Raw genomic sequence first — 23,317 nt, forward strand, 5'->3', positions numbered from 1 at the left:
CATTTTCAGTCAGAGACCTACTTTGCACTATTTGCTTATTCCTGAGTTCATAATTTGTTCCCCTTCCAAGAGCAAGAAGCTTGTCTGCTAACAAACGCACGCATAATAGACACGTTCCCTTGCTCTCTTCTCCTGCCCCCCCCACCCCCTTGGGAAACTTACTTTGGCTAAAGAACACCACACCAAGCAAGTTGTTTGGGGGAATCAAATTAATTATTGGGGCTAGTAGTCTCCCTTTGTTTTTTTTTTTTTGGACCGATTGAACAACTTTAAGCTCCTAGAATTTCCATTACTTTCAAACTTGACAAAATGGAAGTGTTAGTTTGTAATGCTGAATGACTCTAGTATTTCCCTCTTTATAACTCCACAGGAGGCTGGCTTCTAATTTGCACTTCTTGCCCTGGCAGCCTAGAATGGGTCTTTCTCTTAGCGCAAACTCTCCAAGCACGGGCAGAGGGGAAGGGAAGGAGAAAGAGGCAATTGTCACTAGAATAAGTCCAGCCAAGAAGAAAAATCATTCTGTGCCAAATGCTATCAATCACTGCTGATCTACAGACGCTGTCGGAGAAGAGCTGTGCTCCCCTCCCACACCTAGCTGCATCAGAGGGATGAAGCTGTGCTCTGTATTTTCACTCAAAGCACAGGAGAGAGCAGCGAGCAAACTCTTCACGCTTCCCCTGCACAGCGTGTGTGTCATGTCAGCTGGGGACAGATGACCAGGGTGACAACCAACCACCCTCTCGGAAGCTGTGGGGCTTGCTCTGCTCAAGTTCTTCAGCCCTGATTAATTCTCTGCGCAGCAGCAGCTGGAGGCTGAATTGTTCTGTACTGCCAGAAATTCAGCACTCTGCTGAGAGCTTCAGCGTCTCCTTTTGCTGACAGGGAGGGATGCACTTTTGCAGGGAAGTGCATGTGTGCTGCAGTTCCAGGGAGAATGCTGAGCGCACAGCCTTAGTAAAGTCCTTGTGGGAGGGCACCTCTCGGTGCTTACTCAAGTCCTCTAGTTATCAGGACGAGCCTTACAGCCCTATCATGCCAGACTATCTCTGCCTTTGTTTCCTGCCATGGCCCTTGCCGCAAATCTAAAGTAATTTTCTCCCCCCTCCCTTGCAGCAAATCTGAAATAATTCCCCGATCACCTTCCCCTTTTGAGGAAGGGTAGCTCTGTGAGAACTGTGTAAGCCCCTTTCTATTAAAGCTGAAATAAATGTATAAAGTTGTCAGGTTAGAAAGAGGAAGATAAAATGTATATTAAAGCATCTGTGACCTCCTCCTCTCCTCTGCAATACCTGGGAGTCCAACCCTTCTTACAGTCCATCCTTGTTGCACTAATTGTCACTGTAGTTGTGTTTTGGGTTACAAGTAGGCTGTTTTTTCTCCCATTCATTTTCCTTCCTGCATCTAGTCTCACTCTAGCTGCTCCTCATTCACTGTTTTTCTCTGTTTATGTGTTAGCTCTTAATGGCACCAGTCTAGAGCGTCAACTCTCATTCCTTGTGCCCCCAGCAGGTAAACAATAAACTACCTTCCTCATACCTGCCAGGCAACTGCCCATGACAAGGAAGCAGTATCTAGTTCTTCACAAAATACCACTGCCAAATTCCCCTCTGCATAACCCTTAATTAGGTTTAGTGAGCCAAAGCTCTGAACCATTAGCTCCTGCGCCACTTTTCCCTATGTATTTGAGCATAAAGGAAGGTAGGACGCTTGTCTCCTCAATGTGCTCTTGCTCCTGCCAACAGGCAGTGAAGATGCCAGCACTAGGGCATCTTCATCAATGCTTTGGGGCTGCTGCTGTCAGTTGAAGTTGGACATGTCCCAGGGGCTCTCCTCCAAGCACCACTCTAATAATAGCCTGTTTAATGAAGCACGGGTTAATTAGTACCTGGAGGGAATTGTGCAGTGAGACTGAGTGCAGTCTTCCAGTCGACCTGGATAGATCGGCAGCTGGTATTTCCTTGGTCACCCCTCCTGCCCACCACTCCGACATCCAGCCTCTGCCCCTCGCAGCCCTGCAATATGTAGGATCCCGTTCTCACCTGGACCATTTAATGTGACCTCAGGGATCAGTCGCTCCTTTTTTGAAAGCCATCACCTGAACGACAGCTGGATGCTCGCAGCTGCTGCTCATATCCCAGCACAGATGTGTTGCCAGGCCAGTGGTCTGGTCTTGGCATGGCTTGCAGGTACAGTATCAAGCCCATGCACCCCTGTTCAACAGGGAAACAGAGAGAGGTGTGTAGATAGCTCTAGAGAACAGCAGTGGGTTACTCAAAGGGATGGTGACTTTGGCATCTAATTTACAGCAGCCAAAGTCTTAAAGATGACATCTGAGTCCAGCTTCTTATCTGCTGCTCCCCTTGTCTCATTCAGGACCTAAAGTGCAGCCCTCAGCTCAGGTGACCTGCTCCTCCAGTTCAATGGAGGAGAATTGCTTCACATCCTCCTCCACATCCTATTTTTCCCTTCACTTTCCATCCCCTCTCTCCCGCCCTGGCCTGCGAACCAAGCAGAGGAGCCTGGGTTTGTCCCAGAGTTACCCACCGGACTGGGATTCACTTGAGTGCTGCTATATGCAGCAGCCAGATTAGTGACATGCAGAAAGCTGCCTACTTAGGCGGTTTAACCTAATTTCCACATCACTGGCTTCCTTTTTCAGCTCAGTGGAGTTGAAAACGCAGGGGCCCTGCTTCCTATTTCTCTCCAAGTACAGGATTACCCGATGAGGGAGAGAAGAGACAAATCCCCTGCGAATTAGCAGGGGGCGAGGTACACCCCTCACACCTTGGGCCAGGCTGAGGGCGAAGGCTGCGTACCTGCAGGGATACAGAAGCCTGCAGTGCTTCCCCAGCCCTCCACCTTTCACCGGCTGCCTCCAAGCACCAGCTCCGCGAGCCCTGGGCCTGGGTCCACACCGACCACGCCATTAAGCCATGGGTCCAAGCTCGAGGTGCAACAGGTTTAAGCGTAAATGTCACCAAAGCCGGTGGAAGACTGCTGTTCCCCAGACCAAGAAGCACCCAGAGCACGCCATGGCCCAATGGCTTTGGCCCCTTCCCCGGGTGGGAGCAGGGCCGGCAGGGAGAGCCCTTCCAACGGGCTTCTCCCACCCTCCCTCCCCTCCTGTGCCCCCTCAGCGCCGGGGGGACAGCCCCCGCCGGCCTTGGCCCCGCCATCGCCTCGGGGCAGTGGGCAGGAGCCGGCGGGCACCGGCGTCGCCCCTTAGGGGCTTCGAGTGGCGCCGGGGCCCAAGATGGCGGCGGGGGACGCCGGGGTGGGATGGGGGGTCCCGCCCCGCCCGCCCCCTTCCGCGAGGAGGCGGCCCCGCCCGGGCGGCGCGGGGCCGAGGGAGGGCGGTGGCGGCGGCGGCGGCCCGCCCCGGGCGGGAGGAGGGCCCGCGGCGGCGGCAGGGGGGAGGCGGGGCGGCCCGGCAGGTGCGGGCGGAGAGGGGCGGGGAGCGGCGGGGCGGCCCGGCCCCCTCCCGGCGGTGCTGGCGCAGCGGGGCGGCGCGGCCCCGCGGGGCTCAGAGCCCGGCGCCGGTCCGGATTAGCCCCGGCCGATGGGTCCCCCGGGTCTCGCCGCCCGCCGAGGGGCGGCGGCCCCGCCGGCTGGAGCGGGGCGGCCCGGCGGCCGCCGGTAGGGCTGCGCGGTGACGCCTCCGGGGCCGCGGTGGGGCGGGCCGGGACTGCCCGGCGGCGGCGGCGGCGGCGGCGGCGGCGGCGGTGGTGGCGGCGTTGGCGCCCGCCCCGGCCCGCAGCGCGCAGCGCGGCTCCCCCCCGGCGCCCAGCCGCCGCGACGGGATCGGCGTGAGGCGGCGGCGGGCGGCGGCTCCCCGAGCGGGGGGAAGATGCTGCCGGGGTCCATCCAGATCTCCGGGGAGACGCTGTCGGGGGCGGAGATCCGGGACATCTGCGAGAGCCTGCGGGAGAACTCGGTGCGGCTGCTGTCGCTGCGCGGCTGCCAGCTCTCCGAGCGGGACTTCGGGCACGTCTGCCGGGGGGCGGCCGAGTCCCGCTCCCTGGCCCAGCTCAACCTCAACCTGGGCATCGTCTCCAACATCAACCGCGTCAAGCAGCTGGCCGAGGCCCTGAAGACGAACCGCTCCGTCCAGTCCCTCTTGTGAGTACGGCGGGGCGGGGGGCTGCGGGGGGTGCCCCTGGCCCCCTCCCGGGCAGGGACGGGCCTTTCGGGGGCTCGCAGCTCCGGGTCAGCCGCTGAATCTAAGTCTCGTCGGAGGAAAAACGCCCTTGACGTTGCAGAGGGCACCTCCTCGCCCTTCACCTGGCTGGGAAGCAGCCGCCTCTGCCTTCGCCGGCAGGGCACGGCCCTGGCTTTCCATCCCGGCCCCTCCGACCTGGGCTGCCCCGCTGGCATCCCCTGCACCCCCTCGTCCTGGCCGGGAGGGAAGGGTCGAGGTGGCCGGCTGACCCTCGCAGCAGAGACTTCCCAGCGCTTTTTCCCCACCTGGGGTTAGGATTTGTCATCCTCCTCATTTCGTCTGCTCCTCCCTCCCCATCGGGTTAGTTAGCCCCCAGGAAAAAGGCTGCTTAGTAATTTTCCCTTTTACCTGCACAGCCTCCATGGGAGTCCCCTGACAGATGCAGGCTTGGCCCTCCTCAACCCTGCTCTCTCCATCCACCCCTCGCTGGTGGCTCTGGATCTAGGAGACTGCATGCTGGGTGATGAAGGCATCAACCTTATCTGTGGGCTCCTGCCGCCTGACGGGGCCAAGTCCGGTAAGCACCAGGGGTTGTGGGCTGCACAATGACCAGTGGAGCTTCACATGGAGCAGATGCATGCAGCAGTAAATCCTCAGCCCTGGAGGAGGCAGGCTCTGTAGTTTGGGCTGAGGAATTTCTTTCCCCAACTTAAGTAAAGCAGAAAAGCCAAGCAGTAGAGAAGCGGTTCCCTCAGGCAGGCATGGGCTTTCTGCTATTGATCTGTCCTGCTGGCAGTCTGGAGCTCAGGCACCAACAGGTTGCTTCTGGTTCATGACAGGAGCATTTGAAACTGGAGGAGGGGATAGCTTGGACTTTGAATTTATTATTTTGCATTTGCGTGTTGATAATGACTGTAGATAAATGTATGGTGTTCCCCCACCTCAGTACTTGGCTTTATTGTCAGTGCCTGGGAATTGCCCCCGCTTGCGGGTGCGCTCTGTGAGTGTGTAGTTGCATGGTCGTAGCCTTAGTGCCAAGACTCAGATCTTTGCAGGGGATGATCTTTGGTGTTCAGAGGCCAGTGGGCCAGTTAAGCTGAGAGCTGGCATGTGCTGAGGTAACACCACCCCTCTCTCCTGATTTTCAAAGTGCTTTCCACCTCTCCCCAGCACCTTCTCCCCTGTGTGCTCACAGTACCACTGATGCTGTTATCTCTGCTGGCCACCCCTCCCAGGTGCAGGCTTCAGAGCCTACTGTCCCCGTTAGCCTCTTTCCAACCTGTCACCTTGTGCCACCTCCTTCTCACAGGCAGTCACCTTGCACACCCCTTACTTGTTTCCATTGTGTTTGCTATTTAGGGTAAGGAAAGGAGGACACAGGTAGGGAGAGCAGAGAAATGGGGAAGTCACAGCGTGGGCAAATGAAGGGCTACTGCTGAAGGCAGTGAAATATTTCACTGATCAGTGAAATATGTGATGACAGTTGTCAGAGCAAACCAAACCCTTTAGCCCATCGGAGTACAGGGGACACAACTCAAAGCTGTTCTGGTTAGCTGAACCAGTTCCCCTGAGACTGCTTTGGTGACCCTAAGGCTCTGGTTTGGCTTCTCTCTTTTCTCCAGGCCTCAAAGAGCTAACGCTGAGCGCCAACCCAGGCGTCACAAGCAAAGGCTGGGGACGCCTGGCCATTGCAGTGGCTCACAGCTCGCAGCTCCGCGTGCTGAACCTGGACTACAACCCTCTAGGTAAGCTGGGGGGGGGCAGGGGGGAGGAGCAGGGGACGCTGCACTCCTGCCTCTCAGCATTTGTGCGATTCGTGCTGGTGGGTGGCCGGGAACCGAGCTCTAGAAGGGTGGCAGAGTATCACCAGCAGGATGGGGCAGTTTCTTGCATAGGTCCCTTCTGGTCCCCAGCAGTGAGTTCACCCTGCCAGGCGCCCTCGGCTGTAGGGAAAGCCAGCCTGGCTGCTCTGCTTGCGTGAGGTGGCCACCTGCCCTGCGGGGAGGTGCAGAAAGGAGGTTGTGCCTTGCCCGCTCCACCGCCTTTGTCGTCATGTTTGACCTTCCATGTCTTCCCTGTTCCTGAAGCCCTGGGCGCCGATGCTGGGTTGGCAGATGCAGTGTGTCCCCACGCTCCCCCCTTCATCTTCCAAGTGGAGCAGGGAGGAGGAGGAGAGCCTGGCACTCGTTGCCATAGAAACCAACTCTCTCCAGCTCTGCTGCAAGGTGGTGAGGAGGAGACTGGGCCATGCCTCCCTGAGCATCAGCAGGGCGCTCCCCTCCTCACCCTGTCTGGAAACAGAGCCTCCCTCCAGGCCCTGTCTACCTCACCAGGTGCCTCCTCTTGGGCAGGAAAGGCCCCGGGGTGTTATCTGACAGCAGCCTGTTTTTTTTTTTTTCCAAGAGAAGGTGTCACAATTGTATGGCATCTTGGCACTCGCCAGGGAATGTCAGGAGAACACGCTGGAGTCTTGTCTCTTCACCAGCATCAATCTTTAATGCTCCTGGTCCTGCTGCGTCCACCCCCAAAAGTCTGCCCCTTTCCAGGGAAGCAGTCCGTCAGCTGGTGCAGTCCTCTGTCCGGCTCCAACCTTCCCCTAGGCTGAGGTATTCAGCTCTTTATTCTGCGTCTGGGATGCTTACAGGGACTATTAAAGGCCCTCACATCCTTGAGTAGGAAAGAGATTTGGGAAGATATAGGTCCTTGGGGAATAAAAACAATTTCACTGTGTTCCTTCATGTTCCCCCTGATAGTCAGTGACTCCTCCCGTAACCACAAAATGGTGCACCTTTACCTTGTCTCTTTTCTCAGTTAACAGCTTTTTTTTCCCCCCAAGGTAACTGAGATTTGGAGGTTGTCTGATGGCAGAAATACTCAGAGGATGTTTCCATGACAGCCCGAGGCCCGTGAGGGCATGTGGTATTACATGAGGGAAGGCAGGCACTGCTGACAGCCCCAGTTTGCTTCTCCCACAGGTGACCAGGTAGCAGGGATGCTTGCTGTCGCTGTGGCCTCCAGTCGAACCCTCGAAGTTCTGGACTTGGAGGGAACGGGACTTACCAACCAGTCAGCCCAGGTATGAGAGCCTACAGTTACTCTACAGCATGACTGATGTCTCAGGGGCATAGGTCTTGGCCATCTATAGAGGCCCTAGGACCTATACCTGCCTGCACCCCCTCCCCGAGTCCACATGCACCCCCTTCCCTCCCCGCACCCAGCGGTGCTGTTGCTTTCCCCTGGCCCGTTGCCTTCGGCCGCAGGAGGAGCTCATAAGCTACAGCTCTGACCCAGGGCTCCTCAAGTCAGCAGGGAAAAACACACATTTGTAGTTTGGTTTTCTTGGAAGACGTAAGGGGTTGGACTTGTGACTGAGGAGCAGAGCTAAAGTTCTGTGGACAGATAGGGGCCAAGGCTTGGCAGCACAGGCTCTCCTCTCAGAGCCCCAGCTCCCAGTGGTAAGAGGGGACTAGCCTGGATATGTGGCAGCAACAGGGTGTAGAGCAGCCCCTTCCTCTTTAGATAGAGCCAGGAAATCCAGGCTCAGTTCTTCCTACAGAAAGATGGGAAGTCCTTGGGCTCTCAGAAAGCCTGGCAAAGGGAGGTCAAGGCCAAGGGAAGGCAGAGGTAAGAAGAGGAGGGATGGAGTTTGCAGGGAGACAGAGCAATGAAGGTCTTTCTGCTCAGCCTAGCTGTTGTCTGTGCTGCTTGTCAGCATGTTTATCTTGCTCTCCACCCAGACCTTGTTGGACATGGTAGAGAATTACCCCACAGCCCTACGGACACTCATCCTGGCGGAGAACAACATTAGTCCCGAGCTGCAGCAGCAGATCTCTGACCTGCTTTCAGAGGGTGAGGAAGAGGAGGAGACGGAGGCTCGTGAAGTCACAGCCAGGGAGAAGAACCCCTGGATCTGCCAGAACAGTAAGAGCTCTGGGACCTGGGCTGTGGGCAGGGGCTGACAGACAGAAGTTGGGGTGTCTGGGGTGTTTCCAGGGCCACTGATCTCTCATGGTGGGGTTGGTGAATGGGGTCTGTCCCTTCTCCCTGTGAACAGGAATCCAGACAGCCTCCAGGCGTGACCTTCGTGTTAAATAGCGTTGGGAAAGGCAGCCTCCAAGGACAATGCAGCTGCTGCAAAGAGTGGAAACGGTACCTCAGAGGCGTTTTCCCTGATGCTGCAGGAACGAAATCTTTGTGCAAAGTCTTAAAACTCAAGGGCAGGAGCATTAAAGATCTCAGGGGCCTTTGCCAGATATCCTAGCCAAAACTCATGTCATTCCTCACTGCTTCCAGAACCTCCCTGAAATCTGCACAGCATCAGCTATGCCTATCTCTGCATCCCAAACGTGTGAAGGGTTAGCCAGGTGCCAAAGCCTGTCTGTTGCTTGTAACAGAAAAAAAGGTATATTATGGAGACAGCAGTAACCCGTTGTGTATTGTTTGTATATATGATATTGTATATTGTCATGCCTACCTTGTGATCCTGCTGGTTTGGGTTTTTATATTTTACCTTTAGTTGTCCTTCCCCGCTCCCAGTTCTCATATCAGACTAGCAGAAGACAAGCACAACCACTCCCTGGGCCTCAAAACATCTGGATCCTCATTTATTAGAGCCATAAAAATCGTTTACTGACAGCTCTGGCCAAGTTTTGGATCCAGTTTCCAGAAATTGATCCCCATAACAGAGATTCCACGCAGCAGTTTTGAATGTGTAGGACTCTGGATCTGAAGCACACGGGCACTAAGGAGCTCCTCCCTCACATCCAGGAAAAAATCAAATTTTTTTCTGTTTAAAAAAGCTTCTGGATGGGAAACTGGTACCCTGCTGAGATTCTTACTTGCTATGCATGCCCATCCTCCTTGCAGCTGATTCACTTGGCGTGGGGAGAGTCGCAGCATTCCTGGCTGGCGCTCCGTGCCGTTGCAGAGCCAGCAAGCTGCCCTCACCTTCCTGAGGCAGGCAGGGGAGGGCTGCACAAACCCTCCATTCATGCAGCACAGAAAGTCAGGATTTCCAGGCTTCTGCTGCCATGAAATGGCTGCTTGCCCGCTGCGTTCCCTGCTCTTGGGAAGGCAACATCACCACCCTGCGTGGGTTCAGTCGGCTTGCAGCCTGCCAGCCTGTCCCACCTGGGTGCTGTCTCTCTGGCTGAAAAAAGACACTCGGTGAGTGCAGGTTTAAAGGTCTGTGCAGGGCTGCGTAAGGGCGGCACTGGGTCAGCACAACCAGTATCACCTGCAAGTGTGTGTGGGGAGGGTTCAGAGCTGATGTTCCTCTTGACAGCCAAGACAACAAATGCAGATCCCCACCCTGGCCCCTTGCTGCTGTCTCTGCCTTCCCTCCTCCCCAAACATTGATTCTGTTCTGCTGCGTGGCCAGAGCAGACCTAGTTACTACTTAATCTCGCAATCCTCTCAGCAGATCGCCTCCCACCCTGCGGCGCTCTAATTCCTCATCCTCACCTCTGGATCTGGAGTACAGCTCCGCGCTCTCCGGCAGCCCAGACGGCTCATGGTTTTCTCCCTCTCTCACCGCAGATTCCAGCTCCCAGATGGTCCTGATGACGTCAGGTCTCGGTGACAGCCTCTTAGCAGAAACAGAAATGTAGCTGGGCTACCCTGCCTGCTTCTGCCGAGAAGAGCACCGTGCCCGCTGGGGGAGCGTGCGTCCACCAGCCCCCCCCGGCCTCCGGTGGGCTGCCCCAGCCGTCTTCTCACACATTTCACGTCCTGTTGATGCCTCCCTCGGCTCTCTGAGTGCTGGAGCCTGGTCCGAGCGAATCTCTACACACGTCTGTGTTGTCACGCACTCCGTCGGCCGCTTGTGATTGTCCCGTCGCTGCATGTGTAGCTCACGCTGCCCTGCCTCCCCCCCACGCCCGGCTGTTCCCGCGGGGCGCAGGCTGTATTTATTCAGATGTGCATAAGAGATGTTCTTTCTATTGCTTGTACTGCTGTTGCGATGAGAGTTTTATAAAGGTCACAGACGTGGCACCATTCATGGTGGCGTGAGCCTCCGTCACGCTGCGCCCCCGGGGGGGGGGGGGCAGACGCCGATTGTACCGGCAGCTGCCCGGTGACAGGAGCAGGCAGGAGCAGGCAGGAGCCGCGCCGGGGGCTCGGGGCGCCGGCAGGGGGCAGCCGCCCCTCGCCCGTGCTGCCCGCCGCCTCCCTCCTCGCAGAGGCGGGCTCCCCGCGATGCTCGCCCGGCCCTGGAGGGAAGCCGGTCATGGCCCAATTTGCTGGCCCCCAGGCCTTTCCCCTTGCCCGGGAGGCAGAGGGCTGGGCTAGAGCCCGTCTGCAGGGAGCTTGGCAGCGGCCGCGCACCCTCTGGTGAAGGCTTCGTCCCGCACCAGCACCGCAGGTTTCACTGCTCGGCCAAGTGCCCCTTGCTGGCGCTAGGCAAGGAAGATTGTATTTCACGGCTCGGATTAGGCTGGAAGATTAAATTGTGGCAGCAGCTGCTACTCAAGGGAACACAGAATAAAATCATTAATTATGGGGACAAAGAAACAAGAAACTCTTCCTCTGTTGCACTTTGCATACACCGAGGTCAGAAGGGCACAGGCAGCGTAACTTGGGCAATGGAGAAAATTTCAACACAGCCCTCTGACCTCTGCAGCACCATTCAACATGAAAAGGAAACGCTTCCACATGTCCATATCGGCATCCTACAGGAGCTCCCTCTCTCTCACGTCTGGAGGGCTTCCTATCTGGGGTATGCCCAATCAACCCCCATCCTCCCTCCCCACACAAAATAAAAACAGAAAATACCGACACTAGAATTTTAAAACTCTTATGAACTGCAGGGAGCGGGTATGTTACATGTTCCCACGTAACTCAGTTTCTGAAATGGAGAACTGATACTCTCACATGACTCTCAGAGCTGGGGCTCCAAGAAAACTGGCAAATACTAGAATTAGCTACACCTTATCCTACTCTAGATCAGCATGTGGAGGTCTTTGCCACGACACAGATCAGACAGAAGGACAGCCAGCAAAATAGTTGAAATGGCGTAGGCAGAATTTTATGAGTAACAGGCTGCTTACAGCACAACAAGCTTCATTGCAGAGGTTTTGACAAGCCTAGCCTTTAAGTAATGTGAAAATTGCCCACATTGTTTGTTAACGTTTCTCAAAGTTGCCTGGTTAAATAATCTGCCCTTTTTTAAGCTGCTGTCAGCTTCAGAGTCAGAAGTGACACAAGCGCTGCTGTGAACAACGGGTTCTGGTCCGTAGGCCTGGTTTGATCTTTGAGCTGACAGTCTACATTCAGAGCCAGAGAGCAGTTTCCAGAGCTTGGATACAATTATAGAAGTAAAACACCGCTCATCCCACACATCACTCCTTGCCTGAGACTCCACCTCTCCCCCCACACAGATGATTTCATTTGCACAAGCACCTTGAACCAGGCTGCTGCCGGGCACTCAGGATGACCGGTGAATTCACAGCCTCCTGGAAAGCTTACAGGTCACAGGATTGCTCTCCCTGGGGGAGCTAATGGGTGGCACACGCATTCCAGCAAACTTGGGACATTGTACCATGAGAGGCTCTGGTCCCTCACATGCTCAGCATTGGTCTGGTCCAGGTCTTAACCAACAGAGAGAACACTATAGCCATTGCCACCTACTTTTAAAATAGTTTATTTCTGGTCTTAAAATATACATCAGTTTGAAAATTTCAGAAAAAAAACACATTAATTACAGATTAACAGTCTGGAGTTGGGACACTGAAAGTGGGGTCAGCTCAAGGCCCCAGAGCTAATACTGCAGGGGGTGAGCCGGAGTGCAGAGGGCAGGCAGCGTGCCCACCGGGAGAGGGCCCTGCTCCTCTGGAGGCCACCGCTCCACCTCAACCTCTGCCAGCAGCCTAATGCTGCAAAGCAGAAGTGTCTGGTGAGGCACTGGGCACCCCTTTGCCACCCCTCTGTTTCTCCACTGTTTTGCTTTTAAGTCTACCTTAACCAAAAGCAGAGAGAGGCTGGCTCTGCCCAGCACCACCAGCACCAGCTGCTTCAGCAAGAGTGGGTTTTGTCCCCTCACCAGCATGCCAGGATTCGGGGGAGATGGGGCTGAGCCCTGAGGGGCAATGTCTCCCCCACTGCCCAAGTGGCTGTGCTGTCCCACAGGCAGGCCACCAGCAGGCTCAGAGCCAGAAGAGCTCACTCAGTGAGCATCCAACCCCAGGTGATGTCCGTGAGGCAGGAGCTGGCAGCCGCTGCAGGTGCAAGCCCTCAGCAACGAACACTGCAGAAGAACAGAAGAAATGCAGCAGTGGAGTGGCAGATGAGAGCAAATGCAAGGACCCCACCACCGCGTTCAGGACAGGGAGATGAACACCCTGCAGGCTCAGAGGAGGCTCCTGCTCTCAGCACCAGCCTGTTTGCACAGGTATCATGCAAAATACTGTAGTGAAATACTGAGTCCCACCTCCCTGCCAGAGGGTGGCATCCAACTCCACAACTGTTCGAGGTGGGAAACAAGGCAAGCGTGTAGGCAGCAGCTCTAGCCACAGTACATAAAGCAAACTACACGGCCGCCAGAGAGGCCTGCAGCTCCCTTTCACAGGCCCTGGAGCCTCCAGGCTCGAGCTGAAGCCCTGGCTGGCCCCAGCTGCAAGCTGCAGGCCCTTTGCGGAGACAGGGGGTTGGGGAGGGGAGCAGGGCCCCCAGGCAGCTCTTGGCTGCACATCTTGCTGTAAGCATATGAACGGGAGCTCCCTCCTGGACAGAGGGCTGCCCTCCTACAGCCCAGTGAAGAGCCCTCATTGAGTAGGGTGGGAAGACAACACAAACCCAACTCAAAAACCAGACAGCAGGCTGAGGACAGGCAGCGAGGTTTGAGGGGGGCACAGCGCAGGGAACCAGACTATTCTCTGCCTTGCGCCCCTGGGGGAGTCAAGAAACACCAGACAGACGAGGGCACAGGACAAAATTAAAACAGGATGCCTGGGCTTTGTACGCCCTCAAAAAAAAAAAACCCCAAAACCCTACATCTACAGACCTCTCCCCTTCCCTCCCCTCCCAACAAGACACCGAGCACACAAGACTGAGAAGAAAAGTCACACAGTATCACACTACACTAGGAAAAACACGCAGAGAGGCCCTGCCCAGAAGGGGAGGCCCCGGAGAGGCACCAGAGCCAGCCTGGAGCCCCCCGGAGAAGGGGGCATGTGAGGAGACCCCAGCAAAGGGCTGCTGCTGAGCCGTGAGGTAGTGCGTCTACACGGAGCAGCTCCTCAGCCCACTGCTCTCGCATCCCTGCCAGCCCTGCACCGAGCCCTGCCCAGAAAAGCCCAGTAGCGTCCTTCACGCCCTGCTTGCCCCGGGCGAGACCTTGTTCTTGAGGCTGGAGGGGTTTCTGCAGGCTGGAGGCCAGGATCAGAGGAAGCGCAGCTCTGAGAGCTGAGCCTCCTCAACACACCCTCAACACGGGCATTGGACCGGCTGCCAACGGCTGTGTCTGTTTATGCAGGGCGGGGAGAAAGAAAAAACAATACACCCCAAAACCAAAGGCTTGGAAAGAAGAAAGAAGCCCACCCAAGAGCAAAGCATCAGCACCATTCAAACAAAACAACAGCACAGAGAGCGGGGGAAGAAGTGTGAGGGAGGAGACACACAAACACAAACCCCAGCGCCTAGCAGGCAGTGCTTCCCCGAATCGCCTCGGCAGACGGCACCAGTGCCCCATGCCACAGCACCAGCATCCGTGCGTTGCCTCAGCAGGGCCCTGGTGCCGAGCCCGACGCAGGAGCCAAGCGATGGGGACCTGCAGAGGCAGATTCTGGAGAACCACCCAGAGGGCAGCTGGAGAAAACAAAACCCAGCAGGAAAATGAGACACCAGCAATCCCAGCATATCCCCAAGGGCCTAGAGCCATCTGCTGGGAGAGCCCTCGTGCCCCACTCACGGCCCCTGCAGGCTCCCAAGAATCAGACACCACCTCGCAGGCACTCTGCCCTGTTGGCACAAGTTAAAAGAGAGCAGAGCAGCTGTGGGCAACCAGCATGAGAGTACCTAGTGCCTCAGGTACCTGAGTGGGAAGGGGGAAGGAAGATGTGAGCATAAAGAGGCACAGGCACCAGGACGAGGGGTACCAAGAACGAGCTCCGGTACAGGCACCAGTGTGAGGCTGTGAAGAGAGCTGCGAGTGTGCCAGGGCAGCGGGTGTGCTTCTGCACACTGTGTGCTAGTACTGTGGGTCTGAGGTGCTGGGGAAGGGGACCCCAGCTCTTCCAGGTAGCAAAAGAAGAGAATAAATATAAAATTTCAGAGCAGAGCCCCCCCCGGAGGAGGGCACTAAGGGAGATTTCTCCCTCAGAAGGTGGACAGATGGAGGCATCCCACAGCTCTGCAGCGTGTGGCTGCTTCTTGCCCTGCCTCAGCTGAGAAGGTTGCCCTGCTCCTGGGCTTGCGTCAGACTGTCCTTGCGATGTAAGTGGTGGACCCCCATCCTCTTGGGGCTGCGGTGTGGCCGACTGAAGGGAGGCTTGACCCTGCCTTCTCCACTTTCCTCTTGGGCACCTCCTTGGTTGCTCTCCTTGCTTCCCTGGAGCAACATTTCTCTCTCCTCAGCTAGGCTCTCAGGCAAGCCAAGGTCCACATAGTCCTTGTGCTTCTCCGGTGAGGGGCTTCCAGGCTCAGCAGTGCCTCCACTGCTTTCCTGCAATAGCTTCTGGGCTTCATCCTGGGAGAAATCTGTACCATAGTCTGAGGAGAAATGGCTCCTGCGGGCTCTGGACTCGGTGCTGTCTGTGTCCACGCTTGAGTCCCGGCTCACGGTCCAGCTGCAGCTCTGTGCAGACTCCTCACCGTCCGAGTAAGCCGAGGCTGCCCTACCCAGCTCCTGCATGGAGCAGCTGAACCTCTTCTGGAGCTCAGGGGCCGTGTCACGGCTGAAGGCTGTGCGGTTCAGCAGCACCCGCTCTGAGGTGGGGGGTGCCTTGTCCACAAACATACGCTGCCAGTTGGCCAGGAGGTCCTCCTCGGAGCTGGCAGAGCTGGCAAAGGCGCTCGGGATTTGGGGAGGGCTGCTGAATGGGCTGCTCTGGGAAGAGCCGTGAGCCCTGGCCGCTTTGGGGGACTGCTGACAGGAACAGCTAGAGGCTGAATGGCGCCCTTCTGAAGCAGGGCTGTTGGGGAGCGTCCGGTGCCTGTCGCAGCTCTCATCTTCACTCTGTACGAGGCTGAGGGAGATGGCCTGGCGCGTAGCATATGTACAGTTGGGCAGGGGGCTGTTCTTTGGGATCCTTACCTTGTCCTCAGAGAACTCAATCACTTTGCGCCCAGGGTACATAGGATGGGGAGGTGAGGGCGTAGGGTACGGGCTTAGCTTCTCAAAGGCAGGCACCTCCTCTGGCACGCTTTCCACACTGCTCTGCGGCTTGCAGCCACCATTCTGCTGTTTCCCCGCATCTCCTCCCTCCTTCCCCATCTGCACTGCGCTGTTGCAGGCATCAGGAGGGGCTCCACTCATGTCCACATGCACAAAGACATCCTCAGCCATGGGACAGCTGCCACTGCTAGACTTGGCTGAATTCAGAACCAGAGATTCTGGTTTCTCCAAGACTCTGGCAATGACTGAGGTGGGCACAACATCAGATGGAGCCAAGGTGTGGGTTGCCTCTTGACCAGGGCCTGCGGACTCCTGAGTGTTGTGCAAATGCTTATTGACCATGTCCTGCAGCTCATAGGGAAGCTAGGGAGAAGGAAAAGGACATTAGAAGGGGGCTGCCACACAAGCCATTTAGTTCGAAATAAACTGCCTTTTCCAAACAACCTTCATGTGTACTTTGTACTTCTTATCTTGGCCCTAACATTCACCTACCTCGCCTTGAGAAAGGTGTCTGTTTCCAAAGCAAACCTGCTCCACGAGGGACTAACAAAGCTCTCTAGCTGTCACACCAGTTGCGTTTCTAGGCCATGGTTGACAGGCCCCACTTTACGAAGAGAACAAGAAAACACAGCACACGGGCTCAGTCCCCCACGCCTGTGAGCACACAGACAAGGCCCAGTCAGCGCATGCTAGGAAGGGGTCTATTGATCTGTGGAAAATCAGCCGGTGGTTGCACTGAAGTGACTCAACAGCCCCCAGTGCTGGGATCCGCAGCGCTCCCCAAATGCAGCAATTGCAGCCATGCTGCCTTGGCAGCCTGCCCGCAGACCAGAATCGATGCCTTCCCTTGTTCACACCAACTCCACCACCTCATCCCACTTCCTCACTCTCTCCATTTCAGAGAGGCAAGCATGGGGTTTATTACCAAAGCTGCAGGACTGGGGTGTCAAGAGGGGATAAGCACTGCTCCTTGCCCTGCAAATGGGCACTGCTGCTTTCCCCATCACCCTGACAAGCTGCCTTCACCTTGGTCACCACACCCATGCAGAGCATGAAGTGGTGAGCAGAGCTCCACAACCCACTCAGTGGCACAGCAGGGTCTGTCCCATCACAGCCAGAAGGAAACTGCGTCCAAAGCTGGGGATGCAGAACACACTGCATGAGAACAGCTGGCTGTGAAGCAGACTGTCTGCACAGCTGCTCAGCACCAATCCCCCTCCAGCGGCAGCCACATGGGACGCGGCGCTCTGGGGGGCAGAATGCAAAGCCCCAGGGAGGGGAGACAGCTGGGAGAGAGGTCAAGGTTACCCCAGCAGTAACTGATACATTGACCTCAAGAGTGCTAATTTGAGACGCAATGGGGGAGGGGGAGGGTGACACACTGGTCACCTGCTAAGTTAAAAAAGACAAGCACATGGTTTCACTGAAAGGAACACAAGAAGGGATGGAGACTAGGGGTATGGCAAAGAGAGAGCTGGGGTAAGGGCCTGAATGATACTTCCAACCAAAGAAGTGATGCCACTAATATGAAAGGCCTAAACTCTGTCTTTGCCCAACCTGAGGGCAGGATGAGCTTAACAGACCCCATAAGGGCGAGTATGAGCTGGTACCAAATCATCCCATTCAGAAGACCTAAAAGACACCCTGAAGGCTGCCTCCCACATTTCTCCTCAGAGCAAGTAGTGAGGCAGGGCCAGACTACTGCTGCTTGACTCCTTATCAGGCAGTGTGGCCCTTCCATGTGGCCAGGTGAGGAAGGGAAGAGGACAGAGCAGGGTAAGAGAGAAGTCTGTCCTCCTGCCAGCTCCCATCAGGCACCCAGCAGGCTATCAAATTCAAGGTTATTGTGCTTTTTATAACAGCTCCTGGCTGAGCTGTGAAATGGAGCTGGCATGAAAGAGGAGCTGGCAGAGGCTGTGTGCTGCCTTCTCAGTGGGAGTGGGAACAGGAGCCCCCCCACACCTCTATCTGAGGCTGAAGGATGAGAAGCCAACAACCCTGCAGAGAAAGCTGGAGAAAGCAAGATGCAGGCAGAGACCATGAGCCTTTCTTCCCCACCTCAGCAGGGCTGCTACTCACATCAGCAAACTTGTGGTTCCTGAAGTGGGACTTGTTACACTTGAGCAGCTGTACTGCAAGGTTACAGTCCTGTCGATAGCGTTCCTGCAAGAAAGGGCACAGGTGTGCAACAGTGTCAGACCAGCCTGATCTCTTACCCAAAAAGGCACCACCTGACCAGATGCTGTTTGAACAGAAGCAGGAGGAGTCATCTGATGAGGGCACCTGCCATTCCTTCTTCTACACACCCCGTCTATTTTCTTACAACTCAGCCAAGGTGTCCCTTTCAACTCCAGCCCTTGCTCCAGGCATATACTCTGTCAGCATATCAACTCCCTCTCCCTCTGGGGATTTTAATAATCTCCAGAAGTCCCACCAGATTTGCTATCCCATCCCAGAGCTCTCAGCCATGCCTGAAGACACTGCCTGATGTCAGGCATCTTGCAGACAGACTGGAGGGAGTTGAGAGCGGTTAACAGAAACAAGCACTGGACCCAGGAACTTCTATATTAATGGTGTAGAAAAGGCATCAGCTCCCTCCCAGCTCTAGAGTAAATGACCCCTATGTTGGTACAGGCTGGACTCAGGTCAAACCTTAAGCTCAAAATAGCAAATAGATCAAACTTGAAGATCAGTTCTTCCTTGCTCAACCCCTCAGACCCTTTTCTGTTTGTCCCTGCTGTTGTGTGCAGCTCCCACACTTTCATACACACTGAAGTAATTCACATGTTCCTTTACACTAATGACTTTGAACAAGAGGAAAAACCCACACCTCACGCACTTCCACAGCCATTTGCAGACTGACACTTACATTGAGTTCCTCCAGCTTATTGATGGTGGTTTTGGCATCAAGCAATTTATTTGTGAGCTCTACAATCTCCCAGTCCAGCGTCTTGCGGTCCATCTCTGCCTTTTTAATCTGGGATGCAAGAAGACCAGGTGTAAATCTTCCCAGCACAGAAGAACCTGGCTTCACCACCCACCTCAGCCCAACCATAGCACAATGACATATTCAGCTGGGATACAAAAAATTCCAGACAGACAGACAAGGGGGACAGCCTAGCTCTTCACCAAGGGAGGGACTCCAAAAGCCAAATGGAGCCAGCCACTCTGCTAGTTACAGAGACAACAGGCTGAGTTTGAACCTCCTTAATGCAGTATCTTTCTTGCAGCACAACCATGTTTCCTCTCTGCCCTGGTTCACATGGTGCCCGGTAGAAAGCTAGTGGTTTTGAGCAGTCAATCCCATGCTGCCACCGGCAGCAAAGACCTCTGAGCTTGTGATACTTAGCCCTCTTCTCTGGTGCAATAGAATGAGAATACTGCCCATAAAGATCCAGCAGTCAATGCTGAATGGACAAAAGGTTTGTTTGGCAGGGAGAGGGCACCATCTTGAAAGAGCTCAAGCCGTACTCTAGTAAGAAAAAGGACCTGTGCAGCTTCATCTGGAGCTCAGTTAATGCCTTCCCTAAAGCAGGCAATCTTGCCTCTTTACACTCCCTAACAGTTCAGGTACAGGGCTGATAGAGACCCAGATGTAACAGCAGAGAGGTGCAGCAGCTCAGAACAACCAAGCCACCCTCTTCTCCAGAAGTTCCCCCAACACTTCCCGAGGCTGCTCTGAGGCTGTGACCCACCAGGGCCCAGCTGTGCATCAGGGGTACAGCACAGCGACACACAAGGGGGTAGGGGAGGGCAATGCTTCCCACATACGCAGTCTCTTCAGGCACCAGCACAATGAATATTAACCCAAGAAATTCAAGTGCTAGAACGAAACAGATCTCATCCTGGGCCACACGGAGGCAATCAGAACCTCAGCTGTTTGACTTGCCTTCTCACAGCCCAGAAGGGGAAGGAAAGGGAGTAAACGAGGCTCAGAGCCATCCACATCTTGTGCAGTGCCACAGTTTATGGGCACCACTTCCCAGCACGCCATGCTCCAGCTGGCTCAGAGTCAAACGCTCTTAAGATGGAGCACTGCAAGCTAGGACCTGCTGCATCTGCGGGCAGCTGCTGGATACCAGGTGAGCCCTTGGCTGGACGAGGGCTGGGGCCCCTCCATCTGGGATGGTGTATGTGGGACTGACAATGAAACCAACAGGCTAAGACACGTAAAGAGGAAAAAGAAAAAACACACAAACGAAAAGACGCAACTGCAAAAATCCAGCTTTGGCTGAGAGAGGCCTGAGAGGTGAGTGCACCCAGCGTGTGCCAGCGGCAGCATGGGGAGAAGAAAGAGAGAGAGAGGGGGGGAGGGAGAGAAAAGAAACAGCCATGAGTGTTATGAATGCACACAACAGACATACACGCACATTGGCTCTGCTCTGACTGCCCCCATCCTCCCAGGATGACCACCCCAAGACTGGCTGACACATCCCTGTCATTTTGAGAGGGACTGAAGCAACATGACGGAATACCATGCAATTATGTTGTGGGGAACCAAAGCTCACATGCATGACCAAGTAGGGGCTCAGTAAATCAAGAAACCAGTTCATGACACTAGCCGGAATGGGGAGTAGATGGTCACGGCCAGAATCTCACCCCTCACCCACTGCCACATCTGCTGGGTAAAGCCAGGACCCCTTCCCCCATCTGCTCCTAACACACAGGTCTCTTCCACCTCCTCTCTGTAGTGTCTTAATAGGGCACTTACCAGGGCATGCAGCTTCTCCTCCAGGTCTTGGTTGGTTCTCTGGGAAGCAGTGTAGCTGTTCTGCAACCTACAGAAACAAGATATACATGGGAATGGATCTCAGGCACCTACTCAAGTCCCCTTCATAGCTGTCAAGCAAACCATCAACTCCACAACTCCAGAAGGATTGGTATTCACAGTACTAAGACAATCAGGCATATTAACTATGCCTCACCTCTGCCACATAATGGCCTTCAGATCCCAAGTTACTGAAGGCAAGATAAGGTTGGCTGGGTGAAAGGATCTTGCAGGGGAGGGTGCGAATGACTCTGGAGGACTCCTCTGAGCTATGTCACGTATAAGGATGTGACCAGTGACTGATACTGATTTTTAACTGAGGTACTTTTCAGGTAAAGCGGTGATGTATTTTCTTGCAGCCATCAGTGGCTCCTTTTGCACATGTGGGGTAACCATCCAAGCTGGATCCTGCCTTACATCCAATAGATGAAGAATTCCCTGTTTTTGTCAGCCCCTCGCACTGGCAGCATTCCTACACTGTACCCTGGAGGAAGTAATGGCTGCAGAGCCTTTAACTCCCCTGCAGTCTAGAGGTGCACCTTTCTGAGGATGCAGCACGCCTTTGATATACACAACAGGGCACAGCTTGCTCAGCTGAGGGAGTCCTCGGTGGGAGGGATCTCTCTAACTCTACCCCTCTCATTTTCTTTTTCATACCTACGGAATTTGTCCTTGAATTTCTCCAGCTCCTCACGGTTCTGGCCCAGCTCCATCTCCAGGTAGTCCTGACCTGACTCCAGCTCCCTCTCCATTGCCTCCATTTTGTTAGTCACATATGTCAGCCGTCGGCGCAGCTCCTCATTCTCATGCTGCAGTAGCCTAGGGCACACAGAACAAGGTACCACTGAGTGCACAAGGGGTACTCCACACCAGCACCCCCACCCCACCGCCCTGCTGTAGGGCCCAAGACCCCACACAGGGGCCCCAGAAAGTCAGGAACTGAACTGGCAGGAGACTCCAGCACACACAGCAAGAGGTGCATCTCTGTCAGGAGAGGGAAACTCAAACCCTCTTGGAGCAGGGGCAAAGAAGCACATGCCAGCTGGCCAGCCACGGCTCCCAGCTCCCTCTTGGGTTACAGTGCTTGGATAAAGCCCACTAACCAGATGAGCTGTGCAGCTCCAGTGTCCCTCACTGGTGAATGAAACTCACTCAATAATTTATCCCAGTCCAGGTTAGAGTTGAAGGCAAAAAGAGTAAAATCATCTTCTCCCCTCGTGAAACTGTTCAAAAGCCCTCACATCTTTAAAACATGGTAGAAAGAGGACTCCATGAAGCCTTAAACCCAGAAACAGAGGTGGTGGAGTGCGTTTACAGATGTGATCACAGCTGCCAGTCAATGCCATTCCAACACAAACTGCTCTGTTCCTCCCCAGCCAGGACATGCCTGGTGGTCAGAAGGATTTCCTGTTGTTTTTCATTCCTTTGTGCTCAGTTGCTCGGAGAAACCCAAAAGCACGGCTTCTCTCTGGCAGTGCAAGCTTTCTCCTCACTATGGCTTGGAGCTCAGTGCTAGCAGCTGTCTGTGCCCCACACCACCACCAGCAAAGGGCTCAGCTCTCACCCTCAGTCAGCAGCAGGCCTTCTGGTGGCTTATACCAAAACAGTGGCAACAACAAGAAGGGTTAAAAAAAGGCACTCCTCTCTCCAACTGTATTAAAGGCTTCATCTCCTACTTTCTTTCGCACCCACCACCAACTCCTCTGCCCGCACCTGCACTGGGAGTCTATGTTCCCTCCCCCTCCAGGGGGAGAGACATGCGAGGCAGAGGTTGGCAAGGTACAGACTAAAGCTCTGCCCACATGGCCCCAAGAAGATTGAAGATCTGAGAGGAGCCCACAGGGCCAGTCAGCTTGGCTGTGCAGGTGGCACAGGCAGGATGTGAGGAATCGACACCCATGCAGTTGCAGTATGACAGGCATAAAGGGGGAACAGGACACTTACTTCATCCTTTCTGCATCCGTCAAGGGTTCCTGCACAGGGAAGAAAACAGCTGTGAGATTCTTTCAGAGGAGGAGTTGGTCTCTCACACTGTCCTAAAGGGCAGAGTCTTGGTTGCTAGACCCTACCTGTGACTCTTCCTCACCTGCTCTGACAGGTCATGTTAGGCAAGCTTAGAGCTGCTAGGATCTGTACACACCGCTCAGCTGTCTGATACCAAGACAGACTGTGTGTTCTGGTTCAGGGTAGAAGAACTAGACTAGAAACCACCACACAAGTTAGGTAATTTTACTCTCCCACGGTGCAATCTCAGCGTCTCTTGCAACATCATCACCTTAGCTGGTGTTTCAGCTTCCTCCACATCCACAGTTAGTGGGCAGCAGGAATCTCACAGGCCAGCATACACTGAGGATTAAATTGTCACCACAGCAATCGCAACACTCTTGAAGCCCCACAAAAAGAATGAGAGAATCATTGGGGAGCTGAAAAATGTGTCTACCATTTACACCACCCAGACTGTGCTGTGAAAAGGGATTCTTTCTGCAGACCTGAAACCAGCCATTGTAACTATTCTGGGATAGCAGAAGAAACACCAAAGGTCAGAAAAGCCTGTGAAAGAAATTAATGTTCTGGGCAAGATCCCCAGAGATGGCTGGAGCAGGGACCTGCAGAACAAGGAGACACAACACAGTGACAAGAGCACATGGCTCAGCTATTCTCACTTCCTTTGCACTCTCTGCGTTAACCTGTGAGATGGCTGCTGCCTGCCAGCGCACGGGGAGAGATTTAAATAGCACTAGAAGCAACCGCATCTTGTGTGAAAGCCCAAGACTGTGACCATTCTCACAAAGTCCAAGCTGCTCGTGGATAATTTTTGGTGCTTGGTACCAACAGCACTGCACAAACCCGAAGTGCTGCCACACTTTAGATTGTCCATTAAGTGTCACAGTCAGTTCTAGGCTGAGAGGCCATGCCACAGACAGCTGTGGATGAGGGGGTTGAGCTGCTAGCAATATTACAGAAGGCAAACCATCCCAGCCCTGGCCCTAAGACATAATAGGGTTGCTTCCTTCATCAATTCACACTTTAAAAGAATGGTCCTTGCCACCTGCATACA

The 23,317-nt window shown here is 54.9% G+C and overlaps 2 protein-coding genes across 12 annotated transcripts in view; one reads left to right on the forward strand and one right to left on the reverse strand.

Annotated features, from left to right (window-relative positions):
- Positions 1 to 3,722: 3,722 nt before the first annotated feature.
- LRRC73 (leucine rich repeat containing 73) lies at positions 3,723 to 10,158 on the forward strand. The gene is made up of 6 exons (XM_009471864.2): positions 3,723 to 4,119; positions 4,576 to 4,736; positions 5,782 to 5,904; positions 7,135 to 7,235; positions 7,897 to 8,080; positions 9,698 to 10,158. The coding sequence occupies exons 1-6, from the start codon at positions 3,848 to 3,850 to the stop codon at positions 9,766 to 9,768; spliced, it is 912 nt and encodes a 303-aa protein (XP_009470139.2). The 5' UTR covers positions 3,723 to 3,847; the 3' UTR covers positions 9,769 to 10,158.
- Positions 10,159 to 11,785: 1,627 nt separating this feature from the next.
- TJAP1 (tight junction associated protein 1) overlaps positions 11,786 to 23,317 on the reverse strand; it is a 39,948-nt gene continuing 28,416 nt past the window's right edge. For 4 of the 11 annotated variants that reach the window (XM_087774694.1, XM_087774695.1, XM_087774692.1 and 1 more), the window contains 7 exons: positions 22,204 to 22,232; positions 20,917 to 21,078; positions 20,203 to 20,269; positions 19,704 to 19,733; positions 18,361 to 18,468; positions 17,571 to 17,654; positions 11,786 to 15,854 (listed from right to left, as the gene is read on the reverse strand). In XM_087774694.1, coding sequence (XP_087630820.1) covers positions 14,538 to 15,854; positions 17,571 to 17,654; positions 18,361 to 18,468; positions 19,704 to 19,733; positions 20,203 to 20,269; positions 20,917 to 21,078; positions 22,204 to 22,232 — 1,797 coding nt within the window. In that variant the 3' untranslated portion in view covers positions 11,786 to 14,537. Of the gene's footprint in view, positions 15,855 to 17,570; positions 17,655 to 18,360; positions 18,469 to 19,380; positions 19,676 to 19,703; positions 19,734 to 20,202; positions 20,270 to 20,916; positions 21,079 to 21,411; positions 22,177 to 22,203; positions 22,233 to 22,345; positions 22,695 to 23,317 lie in introns of those variants that run through there. The other 7 variants (XM_087774701.1, XM_087774693.1, XM_087774691.1 and 4 more) reach the window with 5 other exon arrangements.

This window comes from Nipponia nippon, unplaced genomic scaffold (assembly GCF_047370975.1).
Source record: "Nipponia nippon isolate SJK-2023a ecotype South Korea unplaced genomic scaffold, ASM4737097v1 scaffold_4, whole genome shotgun sequence".
Lineage (NCBI taxonomy): Eukaryota > Metazoa > Chordata > Aves > Pelecaniformes > Threskiornithidae > Nipponia > Nipponia nippon.

What these genes read in the sequence shown, in the direction of transcription:
- LRRC73 (XM_009471864.2), top strand. Translation starts at nt 3,848, where the DNA reads ATGCTGCCGGGGTCCATCCAGATCTCCGGGGAGACGCTGTCGGGGGCG. An exon ending in GCCTGACGGGGCCAAGTCCG is followed by an intron (nt 4,737 to 5,781) that starts GTAAGCACCAGG and finishes TCTTTTCTCCAG; the next exon opens with GCCTCAAAGAGCTAACGCTG. An exon ending in TTACCAACCAGTCAGCCCAG is followed by an intron (nt 7,236 to 7,896) that starts GTATGAGAGCCT and finishes CTCTCCACCCAG; the next exon opens with ACCTTGTTGGACATGGTAGA.